We start from the raw sequence: 16274 nt of genomic DNA on the forward strand, positions 1-16274 counted from the left end.
CAGCAAGAGTCTTTTAGCATCCTGTCGCCGTGCTGTTTGTGATCTGTCCATGCGATGTCCTCGAGAGGTAGAGGGGAATGTAAGGTACACACGAACCACATGTCTACTTGTTTACTGTGGTAAACCAAAAGAGTTCACTTCCCAAAGAAGGGAGGGATTCCTCTTATTGATCTCCTCATCTGATTTGTCAAAGGTACAGTGTTCTACCACATGGTGATGGAAATTAATGCGTGAGTAGAAAGATAAATGACTCTACAGACGGTATATTATTTTGTCATCTTGTACAGTGCCTTCAGAAAGTATTCACACCCCTTGCCTTTTCCACATTTTGTTGTGTTACAGCCTGAATGTAAACTTGATTACATTTAGATTTTGTGTCACTGGCTTACACACAATACCCCATAATGTCAAAGTGGACTTATGTTTTTAGAAATGTTTACAAAAGAATAAAAAATTAAAAGCTGAAATGTCTTGAGTCAATAAGTACTCAACCCCTTATGACAAAACTAAAGTTCAGGAGTAAAAATGTACTTTAATGACTACCTCATCTCTGTACCAACATTAAATTATCTTGAAGATCCCTCAGTTGAGCAGTGAATTTCAAAACACAGATTCAATTACAAACACCAGGGAGGTTTTCCAATGCCACGCAGAGAAGGGCACCTATTGGTAGATATGTAAAAACAAAAAACAAACAGACATTGAATATCTCTTTTAGCATGGTGCAATTATTCATTACACTTTAGATGGTGTATCAATAAACCCAGTCACTACAAAGATACAGGCGTCCTTCCTAACTCAGTGGCCGGAGAGGAAGGAAACCGCTAGGGATTTCACCATGAGGCCAATGGTGACTTTAAAACAGTTACAGAGTTTAATGGCTGTGATAGGAGAAAACTGAGAATGGATCAACAACATTGTAGTTACTCCACAATACTAACCTAAATGACAGAGTGAAAAGAAGGAAGCCTGTACAGAATAAAAAAATTACAAAACATGCATCCTGTCTGCAATAATTCACTTACAGTACCAGTCAAAAGTTTGGACACACCTACTCATTCCAGGGTTTTTCTTTATTTTGACTATTTTCTACATTGTAGAATAGTAGTGAAGACGTCAAAACTATGAATTAACAGATTGAATCATGTACTAACCCAAAAAGTGTTAAACAAATCAAGATATATTTGATATTCTTCAAAGTAGCCACCCTTTGCCTTGATGACAGCTTTGCACACTCTTGGCATTCTCTCAATTTTTGTTTCACTTACAGATTATTTAGTGTAGATCGTTGACAAAAATTACAATTAAATCCATTTGAATCCCACTTTGTAACACAACAAAATGTGGAAAAAGTCAAGGGGTGTGAATATTGTCTGAAGGCACTGTACATACTATAGCATATGCATAGTCATAGTTTATTGGCATTGTTGCATTAAAGTGGGACTATTCTTTCATGGCAATAACAGGGAGAGAAGAAAGCACAGGCGCCTGTAGTAATCCATTCAGATTATTCTCGGATATGCATTACTTCCATATTTACATGATCATGAAGTTGTGCCCTTACACAGGTCGGATTTCAATAACAAAAATGGTATGGACATGTGCTACTGTACTGTATACCAGTGGAAAAGGATGCTCTATCTCTGATACTGGCAGTGATGCCACTATGGGACAGACGTAGTAATGGCACATTATCTGTCCCCACAGTGCTGCTGCACAAAGAAGGAATGGGACGAAGACCTTAGACCAAAAACCTTGAATGGCATACAAGAAACATAATTTGTAACACTGTGCGATTTATGGTCAATGGAGGCCAGAATACATACAGGTAAGGGTCCTCGACGCTGCATTCCTGCTGATTTCCGTTGCACTTTGGCACTTACTGAAGCACCTAATGGTAGGGCTATTACATACTTACAATTGGACAAGTTAGAAGGTTGCTACAACGAGACATTAGCACAATGGACAATGTATGGCAAATAGCTTTCTCAATAGGAGAAAATACAAGTTAGTGCTCCAAGGAGCTTGAAGAGCGTAATTATACATGGTAACTACGGACATTTCATGTACAGTATTAACCCAAGCAGCCGTTCACTCAGCTGTCTGGTGTAACCTTTCTTAAAAGGCCCAGTCCAGTCAACATTCATATTTCCTGTTTTGGTGGGATGGAGTTTTGGCCTGCCTGGTGACATCACCAGGTGACAAATGAGCTAATAGACCAATAAGAACGAGAGTTCCTAACCTCTCTGCCAATAAAAGCTGGTTTCCCCCTCCCGACTCAGACCAGTCCCAGACAGTCCTAGCATAATTCTTGCTTGAGAAATTGCTCTTTTGCTGAGAAGCTATTTTTGTTTCTCTTTGACCACTTTAATTGAAACCACAGTAACGTACTTAATTGTTACCCAGACATGATATCGTGATTAAATACTTCTGTACTGGACCTTTAAGATGTCCACCTTAAGAGTACCATCTTGTGGCTGGTTTGAGTTCCTACATACAGTGACATGGGCCTGCTGACAGGTAGTATGTGGTGCAACCTATTATTATACAAATGTACACTTCGCTGTTCACTCAAGTAAGTGCTTCACAGTACATTGGTAAAACCAAGAACTTGCAGTGGCCTTTAAATGCACGATTTGGCCACAGTTAAGCTAACCGCACTGTTGTCATTGTTCATGGTGATAGTTCGTTAGTACATCCAAGTACTGTAAGGCAAGATAAGACAATTCACATATTATGTCCAAAGAGCATAATAATAATGGTAGCAGGTACAATATGGACCAGGATTAGAATTGTCTGTCTTCCATCTCTACATCATACACAGGTGCCTTCCCCCATCTCCATCACCTCTCCTGCCTCTGTCTCCTCCAGTCACCCTGTATCCGTTCCTCTCTTCTCATCTTCCCCGCTCTCTCTTGTCTTTCCTCCTCTTGCTGTTCTTCTTGTCGAGAATTTGTCTCAGGGTGCTGCTCATGTAGAAGGGTCTGGCAGCAGAGCCGCTGTTCACCTCCAGATCCACCACTAAGGACAGGAACACACAGCCAGTCACATACCACAGACACTATGTTACATACCCCTTGACCTACCATTAAACATTCTCTAACACAGTCATATTCCTCCAAATCTATTTGAGATACCAAACTCATTTTTCAGATACTTACTCTCAAAGCATGGTTTCATAAAATCCACTTGATCCCAACCAAACCATCTTTTATTACCTCAAACCCATTGTTTGACAACAGGTCTTCCCCAAATCCTGTGCAATACCACAAACCCAGTGTCAATGTAAACATTTCATAAACCCTCTGTTTAATACCAATCAAGATATCAATTACCCAAGAGTTGTGCTATAAATGAACCATTCACAAAAACAACCCCCCCCCCCCCAAAAAAATGGAGTCATTGATACAAAAGAGTTCCGCTGTACAAAAACATTAAAAATCCTCCATACAGATGCGAGTTACAGTACCTAGTATTAAAAACAGCACTACTATTCCATATAAAATGACTAAAAATGGCTTTAACATCCTTTTAGAAACGGTATTTCTTTTAGAAACGGTTCTCGGCGCTAGAATGTAAAACCACAAAACAATAAGAGGAACATTTCTCCCGTGTAGAATTAGGCACGTTTACTAGCAACTGCATTCGGGAATTCCTGAAACGTGTCAGGGTCTATTAAAATCTCATTCTTAGCATCAGGATCCGTGTGTACAAAAAGTCTTCAACCTTCGTCAGCCAAACATCATATCTGTCACTTACAGTATACCAATGATTGTTAAACCAAACAGTCCTACGAGTGTCTGTGACCCTGTAGACTCATGGGTGCGTTCGAGTTTATCTATGTAGCGTTACACATTACGTTTGGAGCAGTGTTCTTGTGCCCAGGACTCTGTAGAAGTATCTGTAACAGTGTCTATAAATATGGTGGACCAAAAGTGCCTCTTCAACTAATGTTAAGCATAAACAGCCAAAAAAACGATCATGCTTGACAGAAAAGCCACCTCAAGGTTATTTTCCACACATGAGTGCCTAAAACAGCTCTGGGGTTGGGTAAATCCTCCCCCAATCCTAACCTTAACCACTGGTGAGGAAAATGCTATACAGGCCAACCCAAGATCAGCGTCTAAGGGCAACTTCACCTTAAACATGACCTTACATTACAGTACATATAACCGTTGCACAAACACAGTAGTGTCAGAAGGGGGTGCCCTTGTACTGTGTCACCCCACAACTCCATAATGTTTTGACCATCTGAAAAAGTACATCAATTGCATCCGAAATACAGAGATCTCATTTTGCAGTATGTGTGCCTCTTGCTATGTGTTGGGCTAATGGCAATTTCACCCTTGTCTCTCTCTCTCACACCACACACACACACACACACACACACACACACACACACACACACACACACACACACACACACACACACACACACACACACACACACACACACACACACGTCCACTGTGCTGCTGCAGCGCTCTCTAAGTAAGGCAGAGATCAGCAGTGTCGGCACGGCAGAGAAAGAAAGGGACAGAAGCATGACAGAGAAAAAAGGCAAGTATCAGAAGTATCAACGGCGGTGGCAGCGAGAGGGAGGAAGTTGAATAGACATAACCCCCACCCACATACACCACCCTCTTGGGTCCTGCCATGTCCTGCCAAGGCCTTTCTGGTCAGTCCTGGCCAGTCTGGAGTCCATTAGGCTCTGCTCTAGTATGCTCCAGACCACAAACACTCCCACACAGACGGTGAATGGGCCAGTCCTTCAGTGAGTCAGTGTTCTGGCCTATCACTAGGCAGATGTTCAGTGTGGTGGCCTATCAGGAGGCAGCATAGAGTTTGGAGCCCTGCTCCCTGCGGAGGATTCGGTGCAATTGAGGGGACATGTAAAAGGGCTTGAGGGGCGAGCCGTCATTCCTCTCCAGGTCTTCACCTTAACCGGGCCCCACGGGATAGGAAGCATTGCCACAGAGGAGAAGGAGGAGAGGAGCAGACAACATGTAGGTAGGAAGGCAGAAAGAGAGAATACGAGAGAAAGGAGTTAGCAGAGCCAAACGATTTAGAAAGTCAAGCAGCAAAATTAATTTGGAGAAAAGTTTAGAATGGTTTAAGTCAGCCAAAATGGCCAGTGAATTATAACCATCTAGTTCAGTGATTAGAGTGCAGCCAAGGCAAGGTTTGACAGAGGACATGCAAATAACACAGTCTCCATACAATTCAAAAAGTTTAATAGTCTTCACTAGTTCTTCACTGTAAGAACACGTGATAGAAATCATCAATAATTACAGTGTAAAAAAAATTAAGCTAGAATAACCTTTTGCCTGACTTATTTAAGAAAACGGTCCATCACTAACTTTCTAATAGGGTCATATGACATGGAGAACCTTTCAATTCACCAACAAAGTTCCAACACAGACCCTTGTGTCTTTGTATCATATAAACGCCCTCGCACCCCCAGACTGGGCTGTATTTAAAGAGATGAATGGTGTACTTACAGAAACAAAGGAATAAGGTGTCCACACACATAGCGTAGACGTTGAAGAAGCCATGGGCGATCAGGTAGGATCCAAATATTACCGTCTGTCAATGAGAGAAGAGTCGAAGTCCGTGAACACACTTAGCAACAAGCAATGCTAACCCAAACTACATTTGATGTAATGATATTTCTTACCAGCAGGGGGACCCAGTAGTAATTTAGTGATGGCACTTCTTCTTGAATAACTGGTATCTTACGGGTGAAGAAGAAGAACGCTAAAACACCTGGGGGGGGGGGGAAATAACAATAGAAAAATGAATGACTAATAACGAGAATAAAAAATAGTGCCTTTCAAAGAGACGCCTGAACTCAAGCATGCACAGTGTCACTGTTTCAAAGTACTCCATCCCTTTGTGTATCGTGACTCATACAGTGGTTAGACATTGTCAACACACCAGCGTGTGGGAAAGACCGGGAACTCACCAACACTCCCTGAAATAAGCACTTTTCCCAAGAAGAGCAGAAAGTCTGTCACCTTGTCCAGCACTGCCACCCTACAGAGGAGAGGAAACTCATTGGAGAAGCCCAGAGGCCCAGAGAGAGACAGTCACCCCCATGACAGACAGACTCACTCTATTCTAACGGAAAGCAAGCTTTACAGTGCCTTACCTCACTACGTTCCTCATCAGGAGGAAGAAAGCATCCTTAGCCGAGGTGCAGAAGTTCTTCCCATATATCGCAATCTGGTGCGAGAAAGTATTCATGATTCCAACAGTTTGCGTAAGATGGTTATCAGAACTGCCTGATCAGCTGTTCTTGAAGAAACTGTATCGAAAGTAAACGTCTGAAAACAAGAGATTTAACTCTGCTCCGTCCCAGACTCACCATGATGTAGGCGTTCCTGTTCATGAACTTGATGAAATGCTCCAGGCACCAGAAGCAGCATTTGAGACAGCAAATCAGGAAGCGGGCAAAAGCATTGTGCGCACCTGAAAAGACATGATGATCATCGTCATGAAATGAAGGTCAAATAAATGTACACCACTGTATATAAACATAGAACAAAGGCAGTGGGTTTAGTGTGATAGTGTGAGCAATAGTGTGAGCACAAAACCCACCTTTGAGTTTGTGATCCAGGTACTCCAGAACAATGCGGAACATCTGCACTACAGCCAGGATCAGAGAGCCAAACGCCAGAGAGCCTGTGTGGTACCTGGACGATACACTGTATTACCAAACTGCTCATGTGTGTGTTGAAAAAATTAGCTTACAGTGCATTCGGAAAGTATTCAGACCCTTGACTTTTTCCACATTTTATTACATTACAGCCTAATTCTAAAATTGATGAAGTTGTTTTTTTCCCCCTCATCAATTTACACACAATACCCCATAATGACAAAGCAAAAACAGGTTTTTAGAAATGTTTGCAAATTTATTACAAATAAAAAACTGAAATATCACATTTACCTAAGTATTCAGACCCTTTACTGAGTACTTTGTTGAAGCACCTTTGGCCGCGAATACAGCCTAGAGCCTTCTTGGGTATGAGGCCACAAGCTTGGCATACCTGTATTTGGGGAGTTTCTCCCATTCTTGAGATCCTCTCAAGCTCTGTCAGGTTGGATGGGGAGCGCCGCTGTACAGTTATTTTAAGGTCTCTCCAGAGATGTTAGATCGAGTTCAAGTCGGAGCTCTGGCTGGGCCAATCAAGGATATTCAGAGACTTGTCCCGAAGCCACTCCTGTGTTGGCTGTGTGCTTAATGTTGTTGTCCTGTTGGAAGGTTAACCTTCATTCATCTTTCTCTTGATCCTGAATAGTCTCCCAGTCCCTGCAGGTGAAAAACATCCCCACAGCATGATGCTGCCACCACCATTCTTCACCATAGGGATGGTGCCAGGTGTCCTCCAGATGGTGCCAGGCTTCCTCCTTCAATCTTAGTTTCATCAGACCAGAGAATCTTGTTTCTCATGGTCTGTACTTTCGGTGCCTTTTGGCAAACTACAAGCGGGCTGTCATGTGCCTTTTACTGAGGAGTGGCTTACGTCTGGCCACTATACCATAAAGGCCTGATTGGTGGAGTGCTGCAGAGATGCTTGTCCTTCTGGAAGAATGATGGAGGCCAATGTGTTCTTGGGGACTTTCAATGCTGCAGAAATGTTTTGGTACCCTTCCCCAGATCTGTGCCTCGACACAATCCTGTCTTGGAGCTCTATGGACAATTCCTTCAACCTCATGGCTTGGTTTTTGCTCAAGTGTGTGTCTGTCTATATCAATTGAATTTACCACAGGTGGACTCCAATCAAATTGTACATCTCAAGGATGATCAATGGAAACAGGATGCATCTGAGCTCAATTTCGAGTCAAAAGGCAAAGGGTTTGAATACTTATGTAAATAAGGTATGTTTTTTATTTGTTATACATTTGCCAAAAATTCAAAAAACCTGTTTTCGCTTTGTCATTATGGAATATTGTGTCTAGACTGATGAGGACCATTTTTTTTTTTTTTTTTCATCCTTTTTTAGAATAAGGCTGTAATGTATCAAAATGTGGAAAAAGTCAAGGGGTCTGAATACTTTCCCGAATGCACTGTATACATCCACCATACACACACTCACTTCCCCCTTCAAATCAACACCTAAACACACTTAGGGTCAGTTTCCTGGACACAGATTAAGTGTAGTCCTGGACTAGCAGCCATGCTTAATAGAGACTCTCCATTAAGATAGATTTATAGTGCAGGACTAGGATTACTCCCTCAGGGGGAAATCAACCCAACACCCTCCTCCTTATGTGCTAATCCCATACAACTGGGAAAGGGAAAGTCAGTTGTACAGCCTTCAACTGAAATGTGTCTTCCGCATTTAACCCAACCCCTCTGAGAGAGTTGCGGGGGCCTGCCTTAATCGACATCCACGTCGTCGGCGTGCGGGGAACACTGGGTTAACTGCCTTGCTCAGGGGCAGAACGACAGATGTTTTACCTCGTCAGCTCGGGGATTCGATCCAGCAAACATTTGGTTACTGGCCCAACGCTCTAACCGCTAGGCTACCTGCCACCCCATTCAATGAACGTGGGGGTTTTCTTACGAGTGAAATGATTTGAGCCAGCCTACCTTACAGCTCTACTGAAGGAGGAGAACAGTGGACAGGATGGTATATCCTGGGGCTTCCTCAGGGCCCAGTAGTAGGAGGCGAAGGCCCCGGCCAGGGTGCATTGTCCCAGGGCGATGGTGAAGTTGACCAGCCACAGGAACACCAGCAGGTTACACAGCTGCAGCACAAAGATGTAGCGGTGGTAGAGGCTCTCGCCGCCGTAGAAGGCAAAGGTGCACTGGGAGCCAGGGCACACCTTGGTCACGTTGGTCTGACTGAAGGTCTGGAGAGATAGGGGAAGTTATTGGGTTAGAAGGAAATGGCACCCAATTCCCTATATTGAGCACTCCCTCTGGTCAGAAGCATACAACAGCACCCTTCTCCCATTCTCGATTTCCCTAGAATAGGGACTAGGGTGCCATTTCATGAAAGACCGAATGTAGCCAGAGCTCACAGATGTTGTCACTGGCTAGCGATTTCACAGCTGAATGATGTGTACTCCTGTTCAGGATTTCAAGGCCAATAGCATACAGTCGTTCTCAATGCAGCAATAACACCAATGTGATAAAGAGGAAGAGAGTAGAGAGAAAAGCAAACCTCTGGATCACAGGTGAGGTTGGCATACACGCATTTGTCCTGCGTCGACATGACCTTGTAGACAGCATCGCCAGAAGACGCCAAGAAGCTGAGGGCAAAACCAGTTAAGGGCAACACAGAGGAATGGAAGCAGAAACAAGCATCACAATTTGTACCTGCCTATGAGCCATCAATATTGGGATTTCCACTAAGGGGTCAGCAGTTTTATTAGGTTCAATTCAAGACCAGTCAAGTTCAAGTATATTCCAATCACTAAATCAAATCAAATTTATTAGTCACATACACATGGTTAGCAGATGTTAATGCGAGTGTAGCGAAATGCTTGTGCTTCTAGTTCCGACAATGCAGTAATAACAACAAGTAATCTAACCTAACAATTCCGCAACTACTACCTTATACACGCAAGTGTAAAGGGATAAAGAATATGTACATAAAGATATATGAATGAGTGATGGTACAGACGGCATAGGCAAGGTGCAGTAGATGGTATAGAGTACGGTATATACCTATGAGATGAGTACTGTAGGGTATGTAAACATAAAGTGGCATAGTTTAAAGTGGCTAGTGGTCCATGTATTACATAAGATGGCAAGATGCAGTAGATGATATAGAGTACAGTATATACATATACATAAGAGATGTGTAATGTAGGGTATGTAAACATTATATTAGGTGGCATTGTTTAAAGTGGCTGGTGGTACATTTTTACATAATTTCCATCAATTCCCATTTTTAAGGTGGCTGGAGCTGAGGCAGTTTGTTGGCAGCGGCCGCTAAATGTTAGTGGTGGCTGTTTAACAGTCTGATGGCCTTGAGATAGAAGCTGTTTTTCAGTCTCTCGGTCCCTGCTTGGATGCACCTGTACTGACCTCGCCTTCTGGATGATAGCGGGGTGAACAGGTAGTGGCTTGGGTGGTTGTTGTCCTTGATGATCTTTATGGCCTTCTTGTGACATCGGGTGGTGTAGGTGTCCTGGAGGGCAGGTAGTTTGCCCCGGGTGATGCGTTCTGCCGACCTCACTACCCTCTGGAGAGCCTTACGGTTGTGTGCGGAGCAGTTGCCGTACCAGGCGGTGATACAGCCCGACAGGATGCTCTCGATTGTGCATCTGTAGAAGTTTGTGAGTGCTTTTGGTGACAAGCCGAATTTCTTCAGCCTCCTGAGGTTGAAGAGGCGCTGCTGCGCCTTCTTCACAACGCTGTCTGTGTGGGTGGACCAATTCAGTTTGTCCGTGATGTGTACACCGAGGAAGTTAAAACTTTCCACCTTCTCCACTACTGACCCGTCGATGTGGATAGGGGGGAGCTCCCTCTGCTGTTTCCTGAAGTCCACAATCATCTCCTTTGTTTTGTTGACGTTGAGTGTGAGGTTATTTTCCTGACACCACACTCCGAGGGCCCTCACCTCCTCCCTGTAGGCCGTCTCGTCGTTGTTGGTAATCAAGCCTACCACTGTAGTGTCGTCCGCAAACTTGATGATTGAGTTGGAGGCGTGCATGGCCACGCAGTCGTGGGTGAACAGGGAGTACAGGAGAGGGCTCAGAACGCACCCTTGTGGGGCCCCAGTGTTGAGGATCAGCGGGGTGGAGATGTTGTTACCTACCCTCACCACCTGGGGGCGGCCCGTCAGGAAGTCCAGGACCCAGTTGCACAGGGCGGGGTCGAGGCCCAGGGTCTCGAGCTTGATGACGAGTTTGGAGGGTACTATGGTGTTGAATGCTGAGCTGTAGTCGATGAACAGCATTCTCACATAGGTATTCCTCTTGTCCAGATGGGTTAGGGCAGTGTGCAGTGTGGTTGCGATTGCGTCGTCTGTGGACCTATTGGGTCGGTAAGCAAATTGGAGTGGGTCTAGGGTGTCCGGTAGGGTGGAGGTGATATGGTCCTTGACTAGTCTCTCAAAGCACTTCATGATGACGGAAGTGAGTGCTACGGGGCGGTAGTCGTTTAGCTCAGTTACCTTAGCTTTCTTGGGAACAGGAACAATGGTGGCCCTCTTGAAGCATGTGGGAACAGCAGACTGGGCTAAGGATTGATTGAATATGTCCGTAAACACACCAGCCAGCTGGTCTGCGCATGCTCTGAGGACGCGGCTGGGAATGCCGTCTGGGCCTGCAGCCTTGCGAGGGTTAACACGTTTAAATGTTTTACTCACCTCGGCTGCAGTGAAGGAGAGCCCGCAGGTTTTGGTAGTGGGCCGTGTCAGTGGCACTGTATTATCCTCAAAGCGGGCAAAAAAGGTATTTAGCCTGTCTGGGAGCAAGACATCCTGATCCGCGACGGGGCTGCTTTTCTTTTTGTAATCCGTGATAGACTGTAGACCCTGCCACATACCCCTTGTGTCTGAGCTGTTGAATTGCGATTCAATTTTGTCTCTGTACTGGGACTTAGCCTGTTTGATAGCCTTGCGGAGAGAATGACTCCATTGAGTGATAGCTCAGAATGCTTCACCCGTAGCTACAATGGGTAACGCTGCATGTCAAGATAACTGTGTAAAGTGTGCACATAGTACAGTGAGGATGAGGCTTGGTAAATATATAGAGAGGATACACAGCAGTGACCGCCCAGTACGCTATGCAGATGGCCAGCAGCACAAAAGTGATGATCGGGTAGAAGAGAGTGGACATGATGTAGCCAATGGCCCTGGAGAAGAGAGAGAAAGAGAATGGAGAGAAAGTGGGGTGGGGAAAAAGAGTAGTTAAAAGTTAGGTTAATGTTCCAACACTGAGCACACAGACGATGGGTTCTATTCAAAGTGACACAACAAGAGAAGGTCAGAGTCACTCTCCTGAGAAAAGATTGCCACTCACCTGCTCCCCTCCTTCAGCAGAGCGATGGCGATGCGTACTCTCCTCCTCAGGAATATCAGGATTACTATGATGACCGCCTCAATGACCGATAGGGAGATCACTGCAATACAAATGATTACTACTAAGCAGAAAAAACGTGCTATTCCTCAGACCATAGCCTCTCCTGGAGTTTGCCCAATTCATTTAAGCAATACCAGGTTGCATACAGTTAACAGGAAATCCTATGGTTTCCCCATCTCTAATTAATTTACTGATTGAGAAGCAAAAGCAAAACCAGCAGACATGTTTGGCACCCAACTGCTTCACAGCAAGTCCAAGAGACTCTGCACCTTGTGATAAACACAGTAAAACTGAGTTGACAGCCTTGTGCTAGGCTGGTATTTCCTGTGCTAAAGAAATAGATGGGAGAAGTGGATGGCCACGCACTGAAGATGAGCCAGGTCTGACTGAGCTGCAGGTAAACTCTGAAGTCCGTCTGAAAGCCGATGTCAGAGATGGTGACGTCACCATCCCCATGCGGCTTCCCTCTCAGTGTACTGAACTCCCAGTAGCAGTGCCAGATCCCTGAGAGAGAGAGAGAAAGAGATGTGACACGGTGAGATACTGCACATGTACATCCGCTACATTTAGCTTGCCATGACAACAGAGGGGTTGACTGACAGCTGGAAGTGAGAAGATGTGGACACTGTCTCGCACACAAATCTACATACAGTAGCGGTATGTTTACCTTCAGTACAGTATGGGCTGGTGAAGTGTGGATAATGTACTCAGGCTAAAGATAGCATTGTCCTCTTTTAGTGAGGCTAAAGTAGCTGTTGGGTCAGTGACGGAGAGCGTACTGTATCACTAACCGTAGCCCACCACAGCGATGACTCCGAAGATGATGAGCCACAGGAGCACTCCGGCTGTGAACCGCAGCAGCAGGATAAAGGCCAGGCTGACCACCATGGTGATCACCAGACCTCTAGAAACACACACACACACACACCTTTTATGTAAGAGTGAGGACCACAGTAAAACATATACACATACAAAAATACATGCATGAATGCACACGGACACACTGGTGTCGGTCTTACATTAAGATCCAGTACCAGGAGTTGGCATAGTCCTCAAAGATCTTCATGCCAACCTCCTTGGCGTCTAGCAGACTGGTAATGCCACTGTGCGGGAGGGAGAGGAGAAGCGAGAGAGAAAGATTGAGGGAGAAATAAAGAAGGAGAGCATGCTCATTTACGGAGAGAACATTGGCCTGTGTTGTGTTGCAACCCCTCTCACTTGCACACACAGCGCAGGGTCACGACACACTGCAGTTTATGAGGGGGCTGTACAACCCTGGGAGACGGCACAGGTTGTAGGCAGGCGTCCCTGATAAATGTGTCACACGCCAACATATTAGTGTCATCAAAGCGCTAGGAAGCAGCAATGCTCTCTATGACTCTGAAGCAGCAGGTTACTACTCCACCACAGTAGCAAAGGAACCCTCAGGAACGAGGATTATTAACAGGAAAAAATACATACAAATGGGTCTTGAAGCTTAGTTATTCCTGTAGGCATCTCTTTCTGTCATAACACGAACTACACGAACAAGCAGAAAATGGTAACAGTTCAACATACAGTACAAGCTGGACAAAGAGCTGATGGCAAAAATCACCAGGAATACTTCATCAGATATCCACTGTAGAACCAGTGTACCTACAGCTCTTCCGCGACAAAACATTGTGCAAATATCTGGCTTTGTGAGTCCTCATTACTGCATTGGTAAACTGGCAACGCTACACTCTCTATCTAGAACCTTAAGTGTTCTTCGGCTGTCCCCGTAGGATAACCCTTGAATAATCCTTGTTGGTTGCAGGTAGAACCATTCTACAGAGGGTTCTACATGGAACCCGAAAGGGTTCTACCTGGAACCAATAGGGGTTATCCTGTGGGGACAGCCAGTGAACCCATTTGGAACCTTTTTTTCTAGTGTTATTGTAGATATCTGACCCAAAGTATTCCCTGATGCTTTTACTCACTAGATTATCAGCCTCTACAGGACTGGTGAAGAGCAGTAGCAAGAGACTAGAACCAACCTTCCCCTGGAGCTGTGCAGAATGTCTCGTGAGTCGAGCACCAATCTCGGTCTGTTTTATGAGGACAGCTACCACACGTCATGAGGAAAGCTCACTCTAGGCATTCATTTCATCTGGACCATCATATTTCTCTAAAAAGCCCATGACCATACAGCTATAATAGCACATAATGCAACCTACTAAAGTAATTTTGCTATGAAAAAGGAGCCCCAGTAATTCTGTGTGTACCAATGAAAACGTAAGTGCTGTGCTATTGTGCCTAACGCACTCCACAGACCAGGCTTTAACAGATGGAGTTTGGCCGAACCTGTCGAAAACAAAATAATTGATGCTTTGTTAAAGTTTTTGGGGGGAGGCAGTGTAATTGGAAGGAAATTCTCTGTCCTTGGACAACTCTTTGAAGTGCTTGGCATTCAGGGGGAAATATGTGAAAGGCACTGGTGGGCTGTTGACATCTCATGCGTGAGAGTGAGATGAGCCATGCCTGAGGGTTCACCATCAGGCATAACAACAGAAGAATAGCTGGAGAGATGTTTTTTTAATTTTTGTATTACTTTGACAAAAAACGCCCCTCTACAAAGACTGTAATTTCTAATAGGAAATGGTGGCGCAGTCATCCTAACTACAGATGCTGAGGACATACACAGCTCAAAGTTTGGGCGAGATGAAAGATGGCATTACACCTGTCATAACAAAAGCATTACACCTGTCATAACAAAAGCATTACACCAGTCATAACAATGACATTACCAGTCAAAACAATGACATTACCAGTCAAAACAATGCAGATGACATTAGATGACTAGTCCCCTGTGGAACTCTATTTGTGTTCAAATATAGTCTATGAAAGTCAGAGGTAGGCCTATATATATAACTTGTGGTAATTACTGTGGTAATAATGCTAATTACTGCCTTCATCTGATGCTGAGGCTGTTCTTCTCCAGTTTCACGAAATGAAATCTTTGCAAACATTATGATAAGAAAATATCACTGAAGGAAGATGTTGATGAAAGCTAGGGGGTGACGTAACTCTCAGCTTTTCAAGACCAATACAGTAGATGAACTGTAAGCTAAGTTGTTACTCTTTGTTAGGGCTTCAATATGGATGTTAGCTCCACATCAGGCAACATTTGAAGGTAATCTGTCCTCTTTCCTTTCCACAGCCACAGTCGGAGAGGAACAGCAGCAGATTACCCATGACGCAGTCAGGTGGGAAGGTTAGTTTGCAGACAGTGAGCTCGGGGCTACAGAAGGTTACGGTTAAAGGTTCAAATACTGTAATTAGTTTGAGACCTTTCCACTCCTTGCTGCATGGCGGTAACTCGGCTAAAAAGGAAAAGCATTCAACTGGTCATAACATCCTTCTTTCAAAGGCAAACATGATGTACTAATGATGGCAGCTCGTTAACACAAAACTATCAAGACCCTGCATCTGTCTTAATTGCTCTTCTCTTATCTCTCCCACAAGTGAATCCATACGTATCGATCGTTTTATAGACTGTATATGCATAGCATGAGGAAATTTACTTAACTGTATTACTCTGAAGCTACAGCGTGAGCTGCATTTCCATGCAAACATGCATAGACGGCTTTCAATGTGCATGAACGATCCACACTACACACTCTACTGGGCATGAGTGATCATGGCCCAGTTGTCCTACCCTGCAATAGCTGTCCAGTTGACTCTGGGTTCCAAGTTAGAATCCCTATGACAATATAATAGTTTAAATGCATTTGAATTCTCAAACATGGCCTCAACGAGGCCACAGTGAACAGATTTGTACAGCGTTAATTCATCTTTCAGGTCTACTGGTCAAAAATATTCAACCATGTGAATCCACCACCCCTAATAGGCCTCCCACTTACACAATTCATCCCATAGTCTCTCTCGGCAGAAACTCCAAGATTTCGACAACAACAAAGGCTTCTGCAGAGCGACATTGGGGAGAGTAGGACTTACTTGGCAGCGTCTCGGAGATCGATCACGCTCCTTGTTTTACCTAAGCCGTCTTTGAAGACTGTCTTGTTGGCGACAGTTAGCGTCCCGTTCCTGGTGATGAAGTCTGGGAAGCACCGCTGGAGGACTGAAACATACAAACAAATATTTTGACAATTTGGTATTTCAATATCATACACTGTGATATATATATCCCCTTTTCCAACCCGTCACATACCCTCCCCTCCCACAGAATCTAAGTCTTAGGAATAGGCAGTATG

General features: G+C 44.4%; 1 protein-coding gene across 3 annotated transcripts in view; it reads right to left on the reverse strand.

The window, feature by feature from the left end:
- Positions 1 to 1054: 1054 nt before the first annotated feature.
- LOC139540742 (choline transporter-like protein 5-B) overlaps positions 1055 to 16274 on the reverse strand; it is a 61263-nt gene continuing 46043 nt past the window's right edge. Inside the window, exons 8-23 of one of the 3 annotated variants that reach the window (XM_071344666.1) lie at positions 16018 to 16141; positions 15351 to 15383; positions 13062 to 13145; positions 12834 to 12946; positions 12409 to 12546; positions 11983 to 12082; positions 11723 to 11815; positions 9174 to 9261; positions 8597 to 8859; positions 6601 to 6695; positions 6368 to 6471; positions 6152 to 6225; positions 5966 to 6036; positions 5678 to 5766; positions 5502 to 5586; positions 1055 to 4939 (exon numbers count right to left, since the gene is read on the reverse strand). In XM_071344666.1, the coding sequence (XP_071200767.1) occupies positions 4827 to 4939; positions 5502 to 5586; positions 5678 to 5766; positions 5966 to 6036; positions 6152 to 6225; positions 6368 to 6471; positions 6601 to 6695; positions 8597 to 8859; positions 9174 to 9261; positions 11723 to 11815; positions 11983 to 12082; positions 12409 to 12546; positions 12834 to 12946; positions 13062 to 13145; positions 15351 to 15383; positions 16018 to 16141 (1667 nt within the window). In that variant the 3' untranslated portion in view covers positions 1055 to 4826. The remainder of the gene's footprint in view (positions 4940 to 5501; positions 5587 to 5677; positions 5767 to 5965; positions 6037 to 6151; positions 6226 to 6367; positions 6472 to 6600; positions 6696 to 8596; positions 8860 to 9173; positions 9262 to 11722; positions 11816 to 11982; positions 12083 to 12408; positions 12547 to 12833; positions 12947 to 13061; positions 13146 to 15350; positions 15384 to 16017; positions 16142 to 16274) is intronic. The other 2 variants (XM_071344665.1, XM_071344667.1) reach the window with 2 other exon arrangements.

This window comes from Salvelinus alpinus, chromosome 16, assembly GCF_045679555.1.
Source record: "Salvelinus alpinus chromosome 16, SLU_Salpinus.1, whole genome shotgun sequence".
Taxonomy (NCBI): Eukaryota; Metazoa; Chordata; class Actinopteri; order Salmoniformes; family Salmonidae; genus Salvelinus; species Salvelinus alpinus.